The following is a 24,656-nucleotide window of genomic DNA, read 5'->3' as shown; positions in this document are numbered from 1 at the left end:
TCAGGCCCATCTATCTCTCCGTCACTGCAATGGGGTGAATGCATTTATGTGGGTCGCTCTGTTCACCTTCGGGCTATAATTCACGATTTTCAAGGAACGGCTTTGCCCGACTGTGACACTGATACACACAAACAGGACTGAGCAGCCCCTTTATTTGCAAACTGACGTAAAAAAAAACTAACTCTACTTATGACACCAATTAGCCGAGTTATGTGGGCAGGCTTATTGTGAGCATCGCAAATTTATGGTCAGCTCTCGGCCCAAGCTACTATTAATGGCACCGTGCTCACAAGGTGGGTTTCAAGGTCAAACTTTGAATAACAAATTGAATCTATTTAAATTGCAAACTAGCATGCTTTGCCCGTTATACTGCCGCCAGTGCTCTATTAAGCGAGACACAAGTGATAAGATTATGTTTATTTTTTCCAGTCATGTGGTATGGAGGACAAACGCTCTTAAAGAAATTAATAAATACAAATAAATGGGGAAAAAAATAAATCAGTTAATTGAAATTAAGGAAATAAAACAAATATCCATTTATGTCACAAATTCTGAATAAATGAATGCCTTCATTTTTTTCACATTATTTTGGTGCATTTATTTGCAAATTGATTTGTTTATGGATTCATTAAAGCTGCTGCTCTTACTTCCTGTTTCTTCCTGTTCCAGTTAGTAATCCCTTCCTCCTCTCTACATCACCACATGAACACACTGTAATCGCCACGCATAGCAGCCAAGACCACCTCTTCAAGGGGTTCTCTGTCCTGATTGGATAAAGTGGGCAGGGATACTGGAAGATGTCAATTCTCTATAACTGCATGAGCAGCTGGAAGAGAGACATGGGTTACTGACCGAACACTCTATTGATGTTGGTATATAGAGCTATTTAAGACTCATCTAAAACATTTTAAAAATCACCTGCAGCAGCTTTAATTCTTCAAATGAAATATTCTTTATTTATATTTGATTCAGCAGTTTCAATCCTCTTTACACTGGAGTTTGGATGAACATCAGAATAAATGCGCAGATTAAGTCACATCTGTGACTGTTTGCGGTGGGGTGGGAGTCAACTGACAACGGGGCAACAAGAGACACGATTACAAATATCTTTATTTGCCAGTGAGGATTTATTTTAGTGTTGTAGCTCAATTGAAAATTATTAGAAGTCCCATCTGGGCCATAGTGCTCAAACACAGCAAACACACTTGTAACTGTTGGTAATATCATCAGAAGAATTAGTAACCATATGATGGTAAAAAGTATTAAATATTTCAGCTGCGGGTGTAATCCAAAGTGGTCATGCTGTTAAGCTGGTGCCGCAGTTATGAATGGATGGGGACTGATCCTGTCTGTGGCTATAAAGCAGCAGTAATGTGGATATGGGGCTGCTTCCTGCACTTGTGGTTTGTTTAACTACAGTGTGGTGGGGAAAAAAAAAAAGAAAAAAAAATGGACCCGAGGGGCAGTTAGCCGTCCCCACCGTCTGTCTCGCTGACCAGGAAACCACACCATGCATTATTCATCATGTGTACCCATTCTCTCTCCCCCCCCGCTCTCATACGTTCACACACATTCTGCATGCTGAAGTATGAGAGAGAAAACCAGAGTCAAAAATAGACGCAAAAAGCAAAGACACCCAAATGCATGTCGACGCAACGGAGCAACATGAACAACAGAATGTGAGGCGAGTGTGTGAGGGGGGCGCGGAGAGGAAGAGACGTGGTCAAAGACTGCGAAATGCGGTACTTGTGTAATCGGCCTCACGCCAAAATAATTCAAGCGTGATCGGAAATCAATGTGAGAGCATGGAAGCTGGGGAGAAATCCGATGCCGTCCTGCGGCCCTGAAAGGCAAAATAAGATGTATAAAAGAGTCTCAAATGCATGAGGGATGCTTTCTGCGTGCCTTTATGTGTGTGAAGAATGCTAAATGAATTGATCCGAGTCGCACTGACCACAGATGTGCACAGAAACAGATTGAGGAAAGGACAGACAACTAAACAACATTTGATTATCCAATTGTCAGTGTGCCTATTTATACTTGTGGCGGAGGTACAATAAGTACTACCGCATACAGACCAGCGAGCCAAATCCGCTTGATATTTCAAAAGGTGTTGAACGTATTAGCATTTAATTAAAATGCTCACCAAGAACAGTTATTAAAGAAGAGAGCGGGGCATCTGTGATGCCACGCCGGCACACTGACTCATCAACGCTCCAACAACACAACCTCCTGCAGGTCTGAAGACAGTCTGTGCCAACCTCCCCACCTATGGCAGTCTGGTGCACATAGTGTTCACGTCACAAGGTGGACTACGTGGGTGCGAGGTCCCATTTTAAGCACGTCTTGGCAGGGGAGCAACAAGCGGGACACATGACACTGAAAACTGACACTCCGAGACAGAGGTAAGTGCCTGGCTGTGCAAGCGTCTGTATTAAGACCATGGCAATTGTGTTTAAATGCTTATCATATGTTTATCATATATCTTTTTTCCTGATTACTGCAATTATCATTTCTTTCATCTTTTATTTTTGTTAACTACAGGTGGAATTTGAAAGAAAAATTAAGCATTTCTAAATTGTTTCAAAAGGATGGCATGACCTACAACCCATCCAACAAACTTAAAAATAGTAACTCCACCAAGGCTGCTCTTGCATTGTTTCCCTTCTAAATAGACTGTTGACATGTTTTCAGAGACTGGAGGACTTAGAACAATAAAGGCTGGCTACAAAACGCCATTTGTCGCTTTATTCCTCAGGTGCAGTCGAATGTAACATAATGCCTCACAAGTATATAAAATGCAATTTAAAGGCTGTTCAGACCTGCCATCAACATCTGCCTTGGGTGGTTTGATTATAATTTGGCAGCTTTAAGGAGAGATGAACACTTCCAAGGCACACTGAGGAAACATTTGTCTATTGAACACAATGTTTTAACCCATTTGATCATTTAAACAGTATTTATGAAAGAAAACATCATTTTATTGATAGCTAACATGTCAAATTTCACAAATACAGTCAACAGTAACCAATAAAGACAACTTCTTTGACGCCCGTGGAGACAGTCCCCAGACTCCCTTAAAAAAATTGCTTGATTTTGTGAGTTGTGGAATTGGGAGAAATGTTATAAACTTTATGAAAAGCTGTCGACACCAAATTCTTAACTAGTTGGGCCATATTGATAATTTGGCAAATGTTTCATAAAGATATTTCTTCATCAGTATTAAAAAAAACGAATTTAAACATAGTGCATCTTTTTGTTCCATCGATCTGTGTGTTTATTTGCATACAAGAGATTATGCTGAGACGCATTCTGTCCACGGATCACTCAGGATGGATGTAACTACCGAATGCGAGATCCCTTTTATCATCTGACACCAAGCTCAGTAAAGGAGCTCAAAATGCTTTACTTTAAATGCTAACAAGCAAGTAAGAGAATGTAAAAGACGAGCATCTCTGTGCGATATAGAGAGTGAAAACTGGCAGTGAGTAGGCAGTCGAGGCAGTACAGTAGATGAGAGACCACCCAGACTGAATGAGGTCAATAGGAGTGACAGCATACGTAGGTGGATCAGTACACCGCATATTACTGTCCACTTAGCCTGCTCTCGTCCCTGCTCAATCAAACACTCCATCCCTGCTTTACTCTTATTTCTTATTCTTGCATCCGCTGCGGCCGCGTGTGTATGTGCAGTTGTATAACCGATCACAAAACGGTGCTTCCAATTAGTGGACGGTTCAGATCAACGCAAACTGAAATAAGTTTAACCTAAAATACTAGATTCACAAGTAGATACAACTGGGAACTGTGTTTGAAAATCGCACTTTGTGATAAAACCATCCTGAGAACAACTATGTTTTAAAGCAAATGTCAGCTTGTAGCTTTTAAGTATGATGCACATCACTTAGCGGCCAGAATCATGCCGTTATCATGCGAGTCACCTTTTTCACTTCGCAGCCATCGCCTTTTGAGACGACGCTCATTAAAACAGAAACACATTTTAATAAGGATTTGGGACTACTTTAAATATTGTTTTACCGACTTTCTCTGCTTAACTAACACTCTGCCTATAATTACGTCCCATCTCTAGCTGACTCATCCCTGATAAACACGTCAATGCAGTAAGATTCTTCCCTCCTGGTTAGGCTGAGCTTTTGAAGTTGCCACCCAAAAGCATAAAGGGAAAATCAACAGAGAGGATCAGTGACTGAGAGTCTGAATGGATGTTTTTTTGTCAATGGAAGGTGGGAGGTGAGGGAAATTAAATGGAAGACATCAAAAAAAGAAAAGGGAACGTCTTGGGAGTGGTGTTTACCGATGTGTTTTCTTTTGCCTCAGAATTTAGTGCTGCTGTTTTCGGTTGCATGCTGGGATACGGGAGCAGTGTCTGTCAGAGATTAACACTACACAGGGAGAGAGCAGGGAGGAGAGAGAGAGGCAGACAGACAGTAAGAGAGAAGGGAGGATGGGAGGGAGGGAGGGAGGGATGAAGGAAGACAGAGCAGATAAACACAAAAGTGTTTGAGGGAGTCTGAAACTGAAAGAAAAATCTTTTGAAAAGCGGCAGAGAATCACCAGCGAGACAGAGAGAATGAGGGGTGCCAGGAGGGGAGGGGGGTTATAAATAGAGGAGACAGAAACCAGGGCCTCTCCCCTCACTGGATGCCACATTAATTATGTGTGTCTGCATCAGGAGAAATTAAGACGTGGCTGTGTGTCAGTTTAGAGGGAGAAATTGAGGAGGGAGGGGACGGGCAGAAATGGCAGGCGTGGAGGGAGCTAGAGAAGAGCAAATGTCAGTCAGAGATTTAAAACTGGACACCAAAGATGATGAGGGAGGCGAGGGAGAGGCACAAAGACAGAAAAGGCTATCAGACAAAGCAACTGAGGCGCAAATGGCAAAAAAAAAAAAACAAATGGAGAAAAGGGCGCTCAAGTCCGCATCCAAACTCCATGTCAATAGGAGACGAGAAAGACAGAACGGCTAATTACAGTGTAGTGAAATATGGAAGCGTGGTGAGGGGGATAAAGCATAGAGACCATTGAGTCAACATGTCATTAGATCAACAAAGCGAGAGCGGGAAAAATATTTTATGAATGCAAGTGAATACATAACCAAAACCCCAAATCAAATGTCATTCACGTGAAGCCATCTTAGGAACGTCTTCAAGAGCTCCCGCAATCAGACGCCATTCAGACGCAAATCAACGGCACAAATCTCATGCTCGTGAAATCAAATGATCCATATTCACGTTCGAGTGTGACACACCTAAATAACCCGTTTCGGTCACGCTCGCTATGCTGTGCGGGGGATGAGGGAGACACGGAGAGGAGGGATTGATTCGAGAGCACAGAGAAGTTTTCTTCGGCTCGAGTCTTTGATTCCGACGCCTCTCTCTCGCCGTCTTTCTTGTAAGAGCCTCTGAACTTCCCGTCACCTCTCTGCTCCGGCTTTCTCTCATGCAACTCTATCCCGTTTTAGCGTCAGGCATTGTATAACATTACACTATCATTTGACTAGATGTGTGGGTTTTCCCTTGTCGTGTTCCAATTTGTCTAGTGAGCATCTTAACAAAGCCAGTGAACCAGAGGGAATGATACACAACCACCAACTTTCTTTTTGGATAATCATGTAGGCTTTTTTTTTTTTTTTTTTTTTAAAACAGTGACAGCTCTCATGTGTGAACACTTAACTGTGTTATCATCATTAATGTGTCCGTTTGAGTGCATGTGTGTTTGTGTTCATATTAGCCCATAACAGCAGGTCAGTGCAGCTAGCCAAGCAGCCCCCGCACTGGGCTCGGGACTCATTATATGGCTCGGTTCTGCCTGCTAACTCCCACCTACCTGTGAAAAACTTGCTGACACCACTGATGACTGGCAAGGGAGAAAATGTGTGAGAAAGTGTGCGTGCGTCAGAGTGCGTATGGATGGAGGAGGTTATGTGCATGGTTATAAATTCTTAATTTAGTCTGCGCACGTACAGGAATCACTAAGACGAGTATGGTGAGGCACGAGTCATATAAGTCTGATTAATTATGCATTTTTGTTCGTATATGCATCTGTAAAAAATAATGAAAATTCATATTAACGTGCAAGTGCTGGAGAGAGACTGCACTGACTCATGAGGGGAGGTTTGCATGCCCTGTCAATCAAAATCCCCTGTTGCTTCCATCAATTATTTAACAGCCAGGGGTTTCTTGGTCCAACCTATAACCCTGGCTCGCCACACACATACACACACACAGACACACACACATTCTCTCTAACACTAGTCCACCTCCAACGCTGGCCAAGGCTACATTTCCATGACAATTAAACACCAGAGGACAGTGGAGTCAGCCACCCTACGCAAAAAAAAGCCCTTTTAAACGGAGATAGGAATGGAGAGGGGGAGTAAAGGAGAGCAAAGGAGAGGGAGTGTGTGGCCTGGATAAGTGGTGGCAGGATTATAGCTAGTTCCATCATGGCTTTGGTCCGTTCACTGCTTCTTATAAAAACCTATTAGCATGTGAATGAACAGGCACACAGTGGATGGGAGTTTTCTAAAGCCCAGGAGCACTGATCCACTATCAGGTGAGCTTTCTATAAACTGGGAGTAGGAGGGGGAGGATGGTGTGTGTGTGTGTGTGTGTATGTGTGTTGGGGTCTGCTTGATTGTGGCCCCTTTTGTCTGGATTTTTGTGGTGATTTCACAGCACACCAGGTACGAGTACAGTGCTTTAACTGCCGTAACAGAGCTCATTTGGGAGTCAACGATTTAATCAGCTTATAAAAGTCATTGACTCCATCTTTGTACAAACTGTCTTGACAATATAAACAAACAGAAATTTGGTTTGATGATTGTCTGTTTTCTCCCCTCCATTTATGCAAAAAAAAAGTCAAATCAAAAGGGGAACAATGTAGTTTTGGAAAAAGAATTTTAACACAGAGCTTTTATATGTACAATATTAAAAAGGTGATGATACAACTTTAGAAATATTTTTATTTCCATAACTGAATAATCAAGCTGTTTTCAGAGGAAAATAAGGTCCCCAGAACACTGTTTGAAGCTAGAAAAGTGGCAGGATTCGCCACACATACAGAAAGAGAAAACAGTATGAAACTGTGTTGTCTTTTAAGGTCAGTTTGTTTATTCAGTCACGGAAACGAAAAAGAGAGTTTGTTTATCTAGGCATAAAATTCAGTCGGTGAAAATCTCTCTTTTCTGATGTGTTTTTTTTTCTCAAAACGGCACACTGCACCTTCGAATAAGGGAGGTTTTTATGTTTTGCTCCGATAAAATGGATCTTCACAAAAATGAAGCCAGACTCTTTCAAGCAGCTTCTGTGGTTTATCAGTAACTAGTATTGAAAGTATAAAAGATGTTATTCTTCTCGCGTCTCTGAACCAAAACGATCTTGTGCTCAAAGAAGACTAAACTTGGACTGCGAGTGTGAAAATAAAATGCAGCGATGTGGGTGCCAAAATAGCAGAACACCAACGAAGTTACCAACACAGGAAGGGGGTACTGAAACACTTGGAAATGATGAAACCGGGGCCAGAATGCCCTGCTGTTTTACTTACCTCTCTTTGCAGCACCAGCTCTTTGGTGAACAGCATGGCCTCGTCACTGAAGGGCTCCGCCACCTGCATCCCTCCGGGCATATTCCTGGAACTGCGTGGACATTCAATACCTAACCAAAGACAACACAGTTGCAGGAGTTAAAGGTCAGCACAGCGGCTAATCAAAAGAACAGCAAGGCATCCCGAATAGTTTTAACTTTTGGCTTAGATAAATCCAAAAAGACCAGTACACACAACTCGGTATGCTTGTCAAAATAAATGCAGAAAACAATTTGAATTGATGTATATATATCCAAAAGACACGTATCAAGAATTTGGAGGACCTCCTGTGCTCCAAACCACATCGAGAATCCTCCTCATTCCTCTTAAAAGGTCAAGGTCACAATAGCTTAGCCACACTGTTTTACAAAAGGTACGTCAGTGGCTTGACACAGATTATCCCCGCTACATTATCATCTGCACTCAATGGATAATTGGTCATGAGGAGGTCAGTCCTGAGTGCGTAAAGTGCTTCTATATAACCCGTTTCCACACAAAACAAATCTTCGGAACCCTTCTACGTCAACTTTTGTTCGTTTTCAGAAGCTGCATGTAGAGTTCAGGGACGAATGGATAAGCTTCAGGGGAGAGGAATGAGTGGGAATAAAGGAGCTACGCGACTGTTACTTTTCTACATGTTCACCCTGTTTGAAAGAATATGCCGTGATAAAAGGAAGTGAACGCAATAGAGGTATATATGCATCACAGAGAAGAGAGTATTTCTGTATTCGACTGGGCTGTAAGGTAGTGCGAGTGCATGTGTCGATCTTAGAGAAAGTTTTGGGCTTGGAAACACAGTGTGAATTTTGCATGTAGAGACTATTGGAATTGTTGGAGCATACCTTACTTCAATAGAGACTCTCTTCTTTGTCTCCTACACCCCTCAGGAATTGATAGAAGGTGTGTTCATGCAATGTGTGCTAAGGTGTGTCCATGCCTGTAATAAAATGTTGAATATAAAGGACTAGTAGTGAAGTAGCCGTATGTTTATCCGTCGTGTTCTTGACCTCTTCACATTCTTGAATTAATAAGCGCGCTAGCAAGCCGGTTGGTGCTGTATAGATTTATGCAGAGACATTTAATGATAGTTTCGGTTGGGCAATAAACCCTGCGGCATTCTACTAATAAAGCTCTCTCTCTCGTTGGGTCTTCCTTTCCTCCATGTTGAATTTAATGACTCGTCCTGCCATTACAGATACATGCACATACTGCCTCCGGATGGATCCATGACAGAGGTATGATCAGGCGTGTTAGGGCATTCGGTTGGCTCACTGGTTAATGTGGTCATCCTGCAAGAAGATGATTGTGGTTTTGAAAATTGCCATGTTTTCAACTGAGGTTCGGCAACGTTCCACTAGGTTTCCTTGGACTGGTGATGTATTCATATACATAAAAAGTGCTTCCCGGACGTTTTGCTCAGGGGAATGCTGCTGAGCTCTGGCTCAGATGGGACATTGTGGTAGAAAAGAGTGCTTAACACAGATGTGTGTACCCAAGATCACATGAGTTGATGTGTTTCTTAGATTTGTGGATGACATTTCATTTCACATTATTACACCTTTAAACTCATCAATGTAGCAGAGCCCGACTATGACATTAATCTGGGACAATGTACCTGGTGATTAAACCTTGGCTGTCGTTTTCTCTAGCTGAGGATTTCTCTTTTGATCAGTTCTACATGCCACATTTGTATCATTATTGTTCTCTTTTTATTTAATTCCTGATGCAAAATTCTTGTAGGGGTCTTATTTCAGGCCTCTTCACATACGTAACTGGACTTTTAACCAAGCAGGTTAGGGTTAGGGGTTAGGGTAAGATGGGTAAGATGGGTTTTGAATGGTTCAATTCTTTTTAATCTTCTACAGAAATATGAACTCTTTGGAGTGATTTTCTGGGTTTTCTGTGCTCTAGATGTTTTGTCCTTTTTAGTTCATTAACAGTAATTAAAAGGATCTAGATTAAGTAACCATCAGTCCCAGGTGGTTACAAAAATACCACCAGGCCACCAGCTAACCTAACTGATAAACATTAGTTTCCTTGCATGGTTTCATAACCATCCAAAAGAACCTCCTGGCTTTTTTTTATTTTTTTTTTAGCTGTTTTTGTTTTGTACTTTCTGTTCCCTACGGAAACCTCTGCCGCCCATGTCTGTTCCATTTATGAGAACAAGAACAGGACACATCAGCGTATTCACACTGGCAGAGGAGAGAAAATGACCCAGGAAAGGCAAAAATGAGTTCACAGGACAGTCAGCAACACAGTTATGAAGAACTGTTGAGTCAACTGTCTGTAAGACATAAAGGTCCTCAGAAGACCACGGGGAGCATTAGAACAAATTAGTCATGCAAATTTCCATTTTGTGCTGAACTTTTTGCACCTTTTCACTCTAGCTGTAATATTTTTGCAAAGTGGGGAATGTAAAATGCCAAGGAGCTATAGAAAAGATTTGTGTGCACAGGAAATAAGAAAGAATTGGGGTAAAGAACAAGCCTCGTAGTAACAAACTGATTCAATAAAGAACTTCTATTTTAATAACTGACATAAAATGTGCAGAAAATGTTATTGCAAATGTTATATCAGACTATAATGAGTGTTATCTTATTGTAGATATTCGGTAATATACCCTACTATATTCAAACATTTAATAAAACATAAAAAAAAGGAGGAGCCGAGAGACTAAGGAGGAGGGGACACTGATGCCCAAGATCATCTGAAAGTATTTATAGAAGTGGACCAGGACAGGGCTTCCACGTGGGATACTGAGGCTTCAACCGTGCCAGAAGAAAGAGAAGGGGAGGATGCGAATAAGAGGAAAAGACGAGAGAGGAAAGATAATGGGAGAGGTAAATACTGCACGTGGCAAAAATGGTGTATGCGGTAATTGCAGAGAGGAAGATGGGTTGGCCAGAGCTATGATAAGCACTAGAATTGTGTTTTTTGAACAAATGCCACAGAAAAGACTACACGGGGATGCAACACAGAGAGAAGTCAAGTTTAATTGAGCAGCACATCCTGTAGAGTGTATCAAAAGGGTTTTCAGGCCCATGTCAGCAATAATTCATGAGCCAGGCCAAGCTCTCTTCAGACAAAAACATCCCAAATATACCAAAATGGGGTGATAACAGGTCAAATATGCTATATATAAAGTCTAATAAAACAAGTCAAAGATATAAGCCCAAATGCACATGGGAGCACTCTCCTCAGATGACCTACGGCTTTTCCTAACTGCACTTCCTGAAACTCACACACACACACACGCACGCACACACACACACACGCACACCCTTACTGCGCTGTACTGTGGCCTGCTCCCTGCAGCATTCAAATAACGCAGAGGAGTCAATTAGACAACCAATTTTAACCTGCACTACGACACATAACTCACTCCTGACACCGAGATAAACATCTGGGTCTAACAGCAGGATATTCATCTTATCTGGTGTCAGAGACTAACAAGACACACAGAGATTATTAACGACATCATACACACACACACACACACACACACACACACACACACACACACACACACACACACAAACAGGGCGCTGGTGTATAGCAACCCCAACCCTAGCACGTTCCCCAAACAAAAATATGCATGACCGAAAGATTAGAGAATCAATTTATGTTGTTTCCAAATTCTGCAAACCAGACTCCAAAAAGGCAGCAACCTAGCAAAAATAATTTGTTTGTCCCACCATGCTTTTTTTCCCCCCCCCAATTGCTCTGTGTGGATTCAAATCAATTTGGGATATCTGGGCTTCTTGCTTGGGTTATGCCAGACAACCTTAATGGAGCCATTACGTTTTTTTCCCCCTTTTTTTCCCTGTTGGTTTTGTTTACATTTTAGTCCCAAGCCAATTCAGTTTTGCTGTGAAGCTCGAGGAAAAGTTAAGTGGCCTACAAAAAATCACCTAACTTCATCTTCATTTGTGGGTGAATTTTACCTTCATTCTAAAGCTTCGAAACTTAACCTACCACTTTCTGGTATCTGAACGGATTCAATAAATTAAGATAACGTGAGCTTAAGAAGAAAGGCTAGCTGGAATTTTGGACAGTGGCCAGGCTAGCCTTTTCCCCCTGCTTTCAGTCATTGTGCTAAGCTAACCTCCTGATTCTCAAGCAAAAGAGCAAATGTTTATTTCCAAAAATGTCCAATTATTCTGCCAACTGTTGGCCGTAATAAACCTGTCATATTATTCAACAGGTACACCTAGTCATTAAGATGGAATGTCACAAACAATGTCAGTAAGTGCCATGCAAATACAAAAGCAACACACACGGAATGGATGTTTTCAGCGAGGACTGATTCTCACTCTAGTTGTAATTCTTCTCAGAAACCAGCACTAATTGGATGAATTCATATGCATTCACTTCCCGGCGCGGCTGTTTCTTTTCCAATACATTTTTCATACGACATAACTGAATATGTTTTCGTTCGGCCCGACATACAATCGGAACAGGGATTGAGTCGACCTCTCCTCCTCTTCCAACCATGCCGAGATAATGAGCTTCATCTCGTAGGAATGGGGTCTGGAGGGAGAAATGTGGCAACGTGTGGCTGCTGTGCATTAATGTCATCGCTGCAATTTATACATACACGCATCATGTCGCAAATTCCTATACTAATAATGTGCATATTGATTAGCCTCTGACTTTATGCTCATAACCTGCCAGACGCCTCGTGCTCCCAGTTCGGTATGTGTGCAGGTACACATGGATAGTTGCAGAATACAGTCAGCTCAGTATGAATGCCATTAGAGTCTATCTTTTTAATGTAATTAAGTTACTAATTCTTGATTTTTGACAGGCTGTCGACAGGGTGTAATTAGCGCTGCGACAGGAAAACAAATAAAGACTTAAAAGCTGGAGGAGGGAGTGAAAGTGTGCATATTTGTGTGTGACTTTAGCTCCAACACGGTCATTCCTCCATCACCCATATAATTTGATACTAAATTTGTTCCACCCCCGTGAATATCCGAGCAAGAAGTTCAACAGTGAGTTAAAGGTGCAGGTGGATATAGAAGCAAGAGCAAATTGGAGGCAGACGAAGAGAAAGCGCCGTTAGGGAAAATTCTAGGATTGTGCGACTACCCCCCCTTTTATCCTTTCAATCCATCCTTCCATCACACCATTATCTCGCCACGGATGTCTAATGCGAGGCCTCATTACCTCAGATGAGGCTTTCGGCAAAACTACTCCCATTTGTCCGAAGCAGACAAAAGTGCAGAAAGGAATGGTTCGAAACCACAGATTTGTAATATTTGATTTGCCAAAGCATGAATGAGGACTGTATGACTTTCATTGTGTCTGCCAATTTCGAGGATACTGTCCATGGCATAAAGAACTACCCAGTAGCATGGTCTGTTGTGTACAGTATATACACCAATAAGGCACAACATTAAAGTGAGTGACAGGTGAGGTAAATAACATCGATTATGTCCGTATGACAGAAAGTTCTGCTGGGAAACCCTGGGTCCAATGGAAATCTTTTCAGTAATTCTTTGTTTAATCCTGCTGACCCACCAACCAACAAATAAATAAACAATCAACGGACTTGGGTGAAAACATTACCTTCCTTGGCGGAGGTAACTTTAATCAGTTTTCTTGCAGGCCCCAATTCACTGCAGAACATGTCTGATGTAACTTTCACTAGACAGCAGCATAAGAATCAATAATGAAATTCACATTTCATTATTTCTCAAGAACAGCAAACTCAATTTCTTTATTTTTTTCAATTAAAGTATTTGTTATAGGTTAGATGTGAGAGCATTTTCCCCCTCCAGTAACAGCAGCTGTGGCTGATGACTGCTTTGTTGTAGGCTGATGCAGCTCATGCTTAGACGCAAGATTATGTCTTACAGTGTAAATATAACGGCAATAATGTTTTAATGACTTGATGAAGCTATTATTTCTCCTTACGGGGAACTTTATCATGTGGCGGGGCCTTAAAATGTGTCTCAAGGCCTCAAAACAACCCGGTCCGCCTGGATTCTAATAGATGTGTGAATCTCAATGAGATGCAGCACTGCAGTCACGCGCAAGGACAGCGATACGGCGGTCGTAGCAGAGCGCAGTAACATTTTATTTGCAGACTTTTCCTGACTGACTCGCTACGATGCTAAACTTGTTTGTTTTTCTTCCACAGACATATATTTTTAGCGAACAAGTCGACAAATTTTCTGCTCCACTTCACCGACTTTCCCCTCTCCTGCACTCACACACTGCAGGAAGCTGTGCCAGCACACAGATGTACACACACAGACACAAGCGTACACACACTCATATCAAAAATCAGACAAATGGCACCAAGCCACACACTGCGATTGCTAATGCGTCTCGCTGACACTGTAAATCTTTGTGTCCGAGTGATGGGCGTTTCATCTTTTTGACAGACTGCTGCTCGACATACCTTTCTGAGTAACTTTGAAAGTACACTTCACCTGCTGTGGCCTCTGTCTGAAACTCTGAAAGCTATTGGAGCTAGTAAACTTTTACAGCCTTTTCACTTCTTGGTGTCCCTTGGCTGCAACAGGCCTTTATACCCACGTACTGCACATCAATTGTACTTTTTTTTGTTTTCTCTTTACCCTCCCCTGTCCTTTCTGCCTCCACAGCTCTTACTTCACCTCCTCCTCCTTTCATCATCTTTCTACCCCCCTCCACTATGCTCTGAAATCCCTTTCCTGTGTGGAAGGGCATTTTTTCCATCTTCAGAAACCGGATGACTCCTTTACCCTTTATCAAACTTGCATACGGAAGTGACACCACGCAGGCCAGCAAGTGAGAGGAGAAGAAAGGGAAGGTGATGTGGGAGGAGAAGGAAGGTAACTTCCCTTCAACTCCTGAAGCACCTCCGGCCCTCTTTGAAGCACGGGCTTCCCTCGCTACCCTTTGTTTCCTCACTTTTTCTTTTTCTTAAAGCACTGTCTTTATAAATCAAGGAAACTCTGCGAAAGGAAGAAGAGTATGCACAGGGAAGATGCAGAGGCTTTGAGGTGCCTCGCTGGAGAAGAAACGTCTTTCCAATGGGAGGGGGGGAGTCAATTTAAATCAGGACAAATAACACGTCTAAGGCAAGGGGAGAAATGCTGCTCGCTAAGCAAAGCTAGTAGTTCAGATTCAGAGATGCCTGTTTTGTTTTTGTTTTTTTTGTCTGTTTTTTGGTATTATAATTTTGATTCACTGTGTTACATCACGTACCGCCTTGGGATTATTTCATTCGCAGCTCTACTGTAAACAATTTGTTCTTCAATGGCCTCCCACGACATTGTTTAAGAATAAAAATTTGGCCATGATGAATACAGTGTGAAGAGAACGCGACTAATGAAACGGATGACTAATGCGAGACTTGTTTTAACAGCAGCCTTTGAATACATTCTCCATTTGTCTGCATATTGTCAATATTTACTCAGAGACTGAGCTCAGCTTGTGGAAAACATTTTTTGACCTTTAATACAAAGTAAATTGCAAAACTACTGCTTGCCTGGGCTTGTTAAAGGGATTAAGATCATACATTACAACAATGTCCATTAGTCATTATGCATTATAAAGGCTTTTAACAACTATTCGGATGCATTCTGTAAGTATTAAATTCAGTATGACATAAACACAGTACTTCCAATGCTGCTATCTCTATAATGAGAGGCTTGGTTAACTTTAAAAAGTATCTGAGATCAGCTCTCTCAACTCACCTCATTATCTTTCAATGCTATGTGATAGTTTAAAGAAGACAAGGTCCAAAGGGTTTCTGCTGCTTTATATACAGATAAACACAAGAGGCTCGGGGCAGCCAATTTATCATGTATGTGTCATTTCAAAACACAGCCCATGGTGCAGATTGGTGAACAGAACATGGAAAGATAACTTTGACAGGGAAAAGAAAAGTGGAGAGAGATATGGAGCGCTCTGAGATTAGAGTCGGAGAGATAATAAGGGCCTGTTTGTGCCCGAGGGCTTCATTTCATGTGTGGTTAAAGGTTTAACATCACTTGTCGTGTGAAGAAAACTATGCATACAACAGCATACATGCACAGAAACACAGAAGCCGCGACCCACCAGACATCATATTTTTATCTCGTAAACATCCCATCTCTGAAAGAGCAATAACATGGAGGAAGCTATACAACAGGAAAAAGCACTCACATACCTGAAGAGAGACACACACGGGGGAACTCATCAAGTGATACAAAGAACTCGTATTGGAATAGGAGTTAAAATACACAAAACTGGAAAGGGGATCATTTGTATCAATCAGAGCTAATCCAGCCTAATGTGTATATTAAAGACGATACTTGTCGTCTCATTTCCAGCAGATGAATCTCTTCTTCTGGGGACGACTTTAATCAAATACGCTCAGGGGCCATCAGCTCTAATGTGCTTCTTACAATTTGCTAATAAACTTTGATTGAATAAAATCTGAAAGCAGGGCGACTATGTAAACACCATCTCGCACACACCTGACATCTCATTAGGGAGAATTGTCAAGCGCAAACCAGCGCCACAACAAAAAAAAAAGAACAGTCCTATATGCAGATTGCATATTGGCAGGGGTCATGTCAATACATCTTGTAGTAGACAGTGGACAAAAAAATGTAATTACAAAAACCATCAGTGGATAGCAAAGACAATCAGAGGCAAATTGCAAAATTAATTAATGCATCGACGATGCAACGCACCCAATTTAGCCACGCGTAATTAAACTGAATTTGAGTGTTTGTCAGAAATATATGGAGTTAGTCCAACTGGAAATGGAGAGGAACTGTATGGCTGGCAAGTGTCGCACTGAAATGGAGATGGATTGAAGCGGATTTTTATTGCAACTATAACAAAGAGTATCATCTGCTGTGGAGGGGATAAACATTCTCACCATTCCCATGATCTGGAAAGACGTGCAAATCATTGGTGGCTGCCAAAGATACAGTCTCAGTGTTTTTATTACTGGCGCAAACTGTCAAGACAGTCGGGGAGCGGAAATAAATGACTAGACCCGCTATCAAACAGTCCGTATTTCATCCCATCTGCATCTTGCCTGGAACTACTGCTGTTTTCTCATGCTGAAGGGGAAAGCTAAAAGAATAGATCCCTTCTCGAATGGATTTATTGTATTATCTATTAATCTGCCAATTGTTTTCTCTATTAATCGATTTGTCTAGGAAATAAAAAGGAAAATGGGAGGAAATGATCAATACAATATTCAACAAGCCCGGGTGTTGTATCCAACATTTTCAAAGCTGGAGCAAGTGCATGTTTGACCTTTTTTGCTTTGAACTAAAAAGGATGAATTGATTTGTATCCATATTAATTACTGTCATGTAAGTAATCAATTAATCAGCTTAAGGTTGCAGCTCTTTATATTTCCAATTCATTATCGGTCCTCTGTGCCCCTTTACCCATCAGATGGAACAACAAAAACAACCCAGGAAGGATAAAATGACTGGTGTCGACGGCAAAAGATCCAGCGTCACTTTCCGTGAACACACAGTTTTAACAATGTGACCTTGTCAGAAACTTTGTTTGAAAGAGAGATTGAGAAAAGGCAAAAAATACATTTCTTCTACCAAGTTCTACGACTATCTTGTTAAAAAACCTTACAATACCTGCCCATTCAATGGAGTTAAACCCTCCCTTTACCTCGACACAGTGTCCAGTTACTAATGAAGATGACTGCTGAGGTAGAACAGAAAAGACGTTGAGAGCAGAACGAGTCTATCTCAAACTTGGCAGAGAGCCACCGAGGGGGAAGGTGAGGTCAAAGGGGACACATGCTTCATGCCAACCCCAGCGTTTTGAAAGAGGGTGGGCTGTGGTTGGTGCAACATACCCAGTTACACCCTCGGCCCTGTCAGGGTTGCCTGCTGAGAGGTGTGAGCAGGGCTTAAACTCTGATCTCTAAGCTGGCAGGAGTCTCAATTTGGCAAATATGTCTTTGCTCCGATACACACAAACACTCTCAGGATATGCCAATTAACTTTCGCGTGGCAGCAGCTAATGCCTGTGCTGACACAGAAGTGAGCTGGTTAAAGGACACAGAAGGAAGCAACCTTCGCACCAGGAAGGGGAAAGAGCTCTACCCACCGGCAAGGAGGAATGTGATGAGGCAGGTTTCTTTTGGCATGTACAGCTTGAGGCGGGAGCCGCTGAAGACATATTCTACCACGGCTTCTGACCGGCCGGCCCTCTGCAGGAAGGGCAGGAACTGCTTGGCTTTCTGTGTCTCCTAATGGATGAAAAGAAAACATTAGGTTTGACAGTGATATAAACAGGTGATCCAAGTCTAATGATACAGTGGTTCAGTATTTGCTAACATAACAGCTGTAAAGTAAAGATGCCACCTATGCTCTATCAAAGAGGACCTGTTATGGTATCTGATGCATTATGGAGAGAACAAAATTGTGAGCGTTTTCATACCAATTTATTTCAAGTTAACTGCCTCGGTGAAATAAACCATTAAAATATCTGTTACAAAAAGTGTGACAAAATCATACTGGATGCAGCATGACAAATCTCAGCCAAATGAAAAGTAACCAAAATAGACAAGACAGACTAAATGGGTTTATTGACGGCAGAATCTGTGGGCTTTTTCCAGACATCTTTAAATCTCGGTCGGGCCTAATGAAGTCCGCTCCGCTTCTCCGTGACACGTCTGGAAACTCGTGCAATCAAAAATAATTCTCTCCCCTCCTTGCCTCCATCTCTGTCTGCAAAGGGTGAGTCACGAGCTTATTGTTGTGCCCGGGCCAAAATTACAAGCAGAGTTAAATCATGTGTATTCAAGCAGGGCTGGTGGTGCAGTGGCTGGGGAGGATTCGTAAACGATAAAAAAAATTATTTAATATGCGCCTACTCCAGGCAGGAGCGTGTAGGCACAACAGACCACTCGGTCAGTGTGTAGCATGTGTGTGAGTTGCAGCGTGGTCATTGGTGTAGGAAGGCGAAAGCTCGGAAGGAAATGATGGGAGTTCAAACAAGAAAGCATTCTCCATCTTCTACTGTGCGTAGATGCGAGTAGTGATGGCATGAGAACTCGTATACTCAGGGACTTGATTTGGTTGTCAGTATTCGTTAGACACAGAGTAAGCATGTTTCTTATAAAAGACATATAAAAGTAAATAGATTTTATATCATTTTATATCAAAAAATAAAACATTACTTGATCGAACCCCACAGTCAGAATAGTGACCGCCAGGTATAAGACTGTTGTTAGAAAGTGTTTTGACAAAATAGTGTTGAAAATACTGTCAAAGCTGTTTTCACAGGACATAGACAATGTGGTGGCAACTTTGGGTTCACAATGTCGCTAAAAACAGAATGTTAAATATGTTTCTGAGGGCACTTTTAGGTGAGAAATAGGCTGCGTATTAACAAAATCTTGGTTTATAGTTTGGTTTACACCATGTCTCCATGGATGCATGCTTAGAAAATGTGGAACCGCAATATTTGGTTGATGCAACAGACCCCAGCTGCCAGATGACACGTATTTGATGGATGGATTGTTGTTTTTTTTTTTTTTTATAAATACTTGAATATGGAAATCACTTAAGAATGCGTGTGTTCGGTGTTCAAGTTGAGACATGCGACACACAGCGTCGTCATCAGTGGGACTCAAGTGCATGTAGCTGTGAGTAAAGGGTATGTGCTTTAGCCATAAGATGCAGCACCTGAACTCCGCCCGCTACAGTCCAAAATAGCCCCTTGAGTGGGAGACAACAGAGCCAAACATTCTGTCGTTCACACAATAACATTTGCAGCACCTGCAGTGAGTGGGCTGTGCAGTCTAACTTGGTTCAGAAAAAAAAAAAAAAAAAAAAAAAAAAAAAAAAGAGACATGAGAGAGGACCTCATTATGCAACCTTTAGAGGTATGAGGTGAGTCAAGTGCTTTATCCACTATCCTCCCACCACCTCTGTTCATCTCCTACACTATATGTTTATAAACCTATCTCAGCTCTATTTGTGACTGCATCCCACTCAATGTACATAATCCCTTTCGGCAAACCTTTACCGGTGAGCTAAAGGGATGCTGACGTATAGAAGTGTGTGTTTCCATGTGTGTGCGGGGGGGGGGGGGGGGGTTGTACGCCTGTGCACGTGTACAGCTGTGTGTGGGTGTGTATCACAGAGGAGAAAAGATAATAAGGGAAGGGGAGAGAGGAATAATGCGAGGGGAGGGGGGCAATGTTGCTATTTTAGTCCTTTAGAATGCTCATTACATTAGCCTAGCCAAACAACTGGTGCATGCGCGTGCACACACGCCTACCGGCACTGACTGGCAACGATCCTGGACTGTGCTGAGAATTCTGTGTGTGTCCTTATTGGGACCTGCCAGAAATGCTAAGAGAGGGAGGGAGTCGCAGCTGCATGTACTGGCGCTGACCTAAACTACTGACACGGTGGCGCTAATAAGGGTGTGTTTAGAGGGGCTTCAGAGCGCTGATGTCACACACACAGATGACACAGCACAATGGTGTTTAAGTGCTAAAACCACCGTGGCCATTGCTGGGTTACTGGGACAGTTTTTAATAAGTGAGACGCGGAATCTCCAGTTGGAAGTGGGAAGTGACATATATTGCTGTTTTCTCATTTGTTATTAAACAAAATTAATTATTGAGCATCTCCCCCTCGAACAACTCCCAAGTCATTGCTGCACACAGAGCGGTCAATTTAGCCTTTTAAGTTCGGTGGGTTTATAAGTATAAAATGCAGTAAAGCCCCTGATGTAATAGCACAGGGCTGCTCGGTCAGCACAACAATTCCCTGTCATAATTATTTTTACAGGGTCCAATAGTTTATCTGTCCTGCTGACACAATAAGACGGAGGGAGGTTACGATGATGACAATGTGGAACAGCATCACATCTGAGAGTAGTTATGCAGAGGCAATGTCCGACTTATTAGCTCGACTCTAAAGTCCTGTTGGTGTTAAAGAGCTTTAATGACTTGGCTGAATGCCTCCGTTCAAATGCAAGTTTGTGACACTTCAAAGAAAGCATCTTACAGAGCTTGTCCAGGACCACCGGATCTGGTGGACCACTCCGAGCTACAAAAAAAAAAGGTTAACAGAAAAAGAGGGCTTGATTAATCTAATCAAATGTCTCTTTAGAGCACACAAGTACAAGTACAACAAGGGAGCTGAAGCGAGAGAGACAATGAGGTGCTAATGTTTCTGAAGTTCACAGAGGATCGTGTAATGGCATATTGAAATGTATAATGAGACGTCAAGTCGACAAGACCAGAGGTATATAGAGACACTAGAAGCATTTTGATGAAAGTGGTTTGACATTTTCAGCATTTTGAGTTGTGAGATTTTTTAAAACCTACCAAAGTGTTATGATGTGATTGTATATTAACATGGAGTTTTGATTTGTTTTTTTAGGGGGGGATATCAGTAAGGGACCATGTAGAAACTTGGCACAAAGGTCCCAAGGATCTTAAATGGGACTGGTTCAACAACAGAGGTGTGTGCCAGGTAGAAAGAGCAGCTGGAGTTACTTCAATCCAAGATTGTTATCCAAAGGTCACAGTGATTTGTAAATCAGCTATTCCAAATTGGAGTAAATAGAAACAAGCTAATGTAAAAACACATGATTAAAAAAATGAAAAGATCTAATCTGCAGTAAAGTTATGCAATGCATCATCACATTTTTCCCCTAGGTACAAAAGGGTGACTTCATCACCTGAATGACTGACCTCAATTTTCCTCTTGGGTGGCTTGAGAATAACACAGTATTAAAAATAAGCCAACAGCAAGAACACTACCTAGCATGAGACAGTGACCATCGCAGTGCCATCATTCAATCTTCGTATCAGTGCCATCGGCACACATTTCACTTGATCGCACTTTCCACTGCTCTGCTCTCCATGTGAGCTCATCAAACACAGCCACTCAGACTGAATACTTTGGACAGCTACAGCACTGCAGCGTACAGTGAGTTAATAAAGCCTGCACTTGGGCGTAGCAGTGCACTGTGACAGCCTGTGGTCATACAGGCCTGCATCTCTCGTGGTACGTAGGAGACGCTCAAGAGCTGGATTGGCAAGCAGCAACAGAAATCCCTTTTTAGAAAAAAACAGTCTAAATCAAAAATGCAAATGAAAGATGTCTGATTGAAGACGTAATCATAAGACACATAATGGGGATCAAATTTAAAAACACGCTTCTGGGGTAGTGAGAACAAAAACATGCTTTAAAAAAGGAACTTCTACCAATCGTCCATTACTCGTTACTGAGAGGTTTTATGGGTTCCCCACGCTAATGTTCATTTGCTGAGCACTCCCAATCAGGCTTCATTAGCCAAATGATGCCTCTATCAAGCCCCTGGGCACACGTAAACAAGCAAGGACCAAGCACTGCTGATGGTTTTATTAATGGCGCCGATTATTTTTAGAGGCCTCTTAAGTTTCTTTAAGATGGGGAAACTGGCTGTGAGGACCGGGGATTGGGAGGGGGGCTGTGTTAGAACAAGTCAGTGGCTCTTGGGCATTGTCGGCACCTCAGAGTGTCATGGGGGTTGTGTGTAAATTAGTCCACAGTTAACAATATTCAATTATATTAATGCATTTTGAGAGATGTTTGTCCTAATACCCTTGTGTATAGGATAACCATACAAAAGAAAAAAAAAAAAGAGATACCTACCCCAGAGATATCAGCCACTCTGTGGATTGGAACTTCCTTCTTGCTGTGCAGCCCCTTCCCGTTCTTAATGGCCCTACAATTCAGTGAAACCACAAATGCACATGTCACTAACAGAGCTAGAGCACAGTCATAATACACGGAGAAAAAGCATAAAGCCAGAGGCTTAAACAGACATGGAGAAATGGGAGCTCTTTTGAGGAATCACTGAAGATACAAAGAGGGAGGCATTGTGGCTTTGCGAAGTACGATGTAAATTCATACCAGTTTCTCTTCCATGAACTGCCATTACGGCTCAACTGGAAACACTAGAGGGAGTTTTTTTTTTTCACCACTGAGATAACCTAGAGGCTTTGATAAGTGGAAATGCTAGTAGAGAAAGAGAGATTGATGGAATGGAGGGATGGGGAGAAACCCGAGAGACAAGGGTTGCTTCTTTAGAGCCAGCTAGGGGGTTTAGCGATGATGACTGGTTATGGTGATCGCTGCTCTGAAAAGCCTCAAGGCCGAATTAGATGACCGCTGAGGTTGCGGCTGTGGAGTGGAATTATGCCACCTACAGGTCACCGCTCACTGCTTTCAGGATAAAGACCTCCAACATGCAAAGCATGTATACAGTGTATGTGCATTTAACAGCCAGGAGGAGTATTTCTTGAAGGCTGTGGGGCAATCAGCCTCGTGCACTGGGAACTAAAAATAAAACCAAGGCTAGAGACAGAAACCTCTCATCAACTCTAATAAGACCCCACCAGGGACACAGAGAGAAAGAGAGGGAGAGAGCGGGAGAGACAGAAAGGGAGAGGGAGGACAAGAGAGAGAAGCTGGAGGGGGGAGAAAGAGAAATGGGAGAATAGAAGACACAGAAGAGCAAGGCCAAAGAAGGACAAAACTGAAAACAGCTAAGGTGGAGAAAGAAGGACAAAATGTGCAAAAGAAAAAGAGGGCGGGTGGGCAGTGACACTGCAGGAGAGAAAGGGGAGTGAAAGAGTTAGTCCTATAAAAAGAGGCTGTGGCTGCATCTGCTCTACCTATAGCCAGCAGATCTTAATCTATGGCAGAGTAATAAAGCCCATACTAAATCTCTCCACTGCACCTCCATATAATTATATTCATAGGGCCCTGTGTAAAGAGAGCCTCTGATTTAGCATCCGGCGCTTGGGAAGGTGTATGTGTGTCCGGGCATGTATGTGAAAGACGGAAAGAAAAAAAAAATAAGCAGCCAATACACGTGTGAGAGCGATGACATGATTCTTGGGAAAAATGTAACAACATCTTGCAATGGTGTCACAGCTGAAAGAAATTCAGAAAATCATCGACATCCTGCACCGTGTTGCCTTTGACAGCAAACGCAAAAGCAATTTGATATTTTAAAAAAGCCTCAAGGTCATATTCAGTTCTCCACTTCCCAAGAGCAACATTTGTCAAGGTCATGCGCATCTCGTGGACCGCAGTGCGAGCGTGCGTAAGAAGGCTTTGTGTGAGACAGATTGAGTGTAGTGTGTGCAGACACATGTGCTTATTTGAAGGAACCAGTCTTTATGAGAAGAAACATCAGTTTGAGAGAGTCATTGTGCCAGGCCTGTAGCTGTGGAGGTTCATGTAAAAAAGGAGATGGAAGGAATGTGAAAGGGTTTTGTGTGAAAGAATGCGTGTGCACACGTGTGCTCCTCACCGTGCTTCTGCGGCAAGCAGCTCGTCGTAGTGGGAGGAGCGCTGGTCGTCGTCCTGTCTGTATCTGATGACTGTGGCCAGGCCTTTACTGACCAGAGCCTCTGCAATGTTACTGGAATCAGAGAGAGAAGAAAGAGATTAATAAAAACAACAAGCGAACTCCTCCTTCACACAGAATGCTAAGTGAGCTAACTCAAAAAATAAATAAATAAACAAGAGCATGACAAATCCCAAAGGTGGCTCTGCTGAGGAACAAAGGTCACTTAAATGCTGACATTGTACACTTGACTAACCACTTCCTGGCTGTGTTAGTGATGTACAGAAGAGAGGAAGAAGGGCAGAAAGAGGGGAGTATTGTTGTACTTAGTGCAGCACTTAGTAGATAGCCCTTGGTCATCGGTGTTCCAGTTGAAGTGTGGGAGAAAGAAATGAAGGGACAGGAAGGATAACTCGGGGAAAAAATATTTGCTTGTGTCATTAAGTACATTTGGCTGTCCTCATATTGCCCAATACTTGGATAAAAACTGAGGGAGAAATATGAGAGGAAAGAGGCAGAAGTTTACTTTATAAGTAAATCTTCAGATTTGTTCAGTTTTTTCCTAGATTCAGACACATTTGGTGTCGGATATCATGGGAGGACATTCAGTTTGCTCCAAGCTTGTTCACTTCATCACCCCCCACACAGTTTTAAGTATAGACCAAGTCACTGTTATGTTACACCAACAACAACACTCACTTAAGGTTGACAAT

At 42.3% G+C, this 24,656-nt stretch overlaps 1 protein-coding gene across 1 annotated transcript in view; it reads right to left on the bottom strand.

Moving 5' to 3' along the window:
• Positions 1-24,656, bottom strand: part of snd1 (staphylococcal nuclease and tudor domain containing 1) — a 174,651-nt gene that overhangs the window by 110,027 nt on the left and 39,968 nt on the right. The window contains exons 13-16 of the mRNA XM_030439353.1: positions 23,908-24,018; positions 22,239-22,311; positions 17,683-17,824; positions 7,567-7,676 (exon numbers count right to left, since the gene is read on the bottom strand). Coding sequence (XP_030295213.1) covers positions 7,567-7,676; positions 17,683-17,824; positions 22,239-22,311; positions 23,908-24,018 — 436 coding nt within the window. The remainder of the gene's footprint in view (positions 1-7,566; positions 7,677-17,682; positions 17,825-22,238; positions 22,312-23,907; positions 24,019-24,656) is intronic.

Source organism: Sparus aurata, chromosome 14, assembly GCF_900880675.1.
Source record: "Sparus aurata chromosome 14, fSpaAur1.1, whole genome shotgun sequence".
In the NCBI taxonomy this organism is placed as follows: domain Eukaryota; kingdom Metazoa; phylum Chordata; class Actinopteri; order Spariformes; family Sparidae; genus Sparus; species Sparus aurata.
Note: the sequence above shows the minus strand (reverse complement) of the source record. Positions and strands in the feature narration are given on the sequence as shown.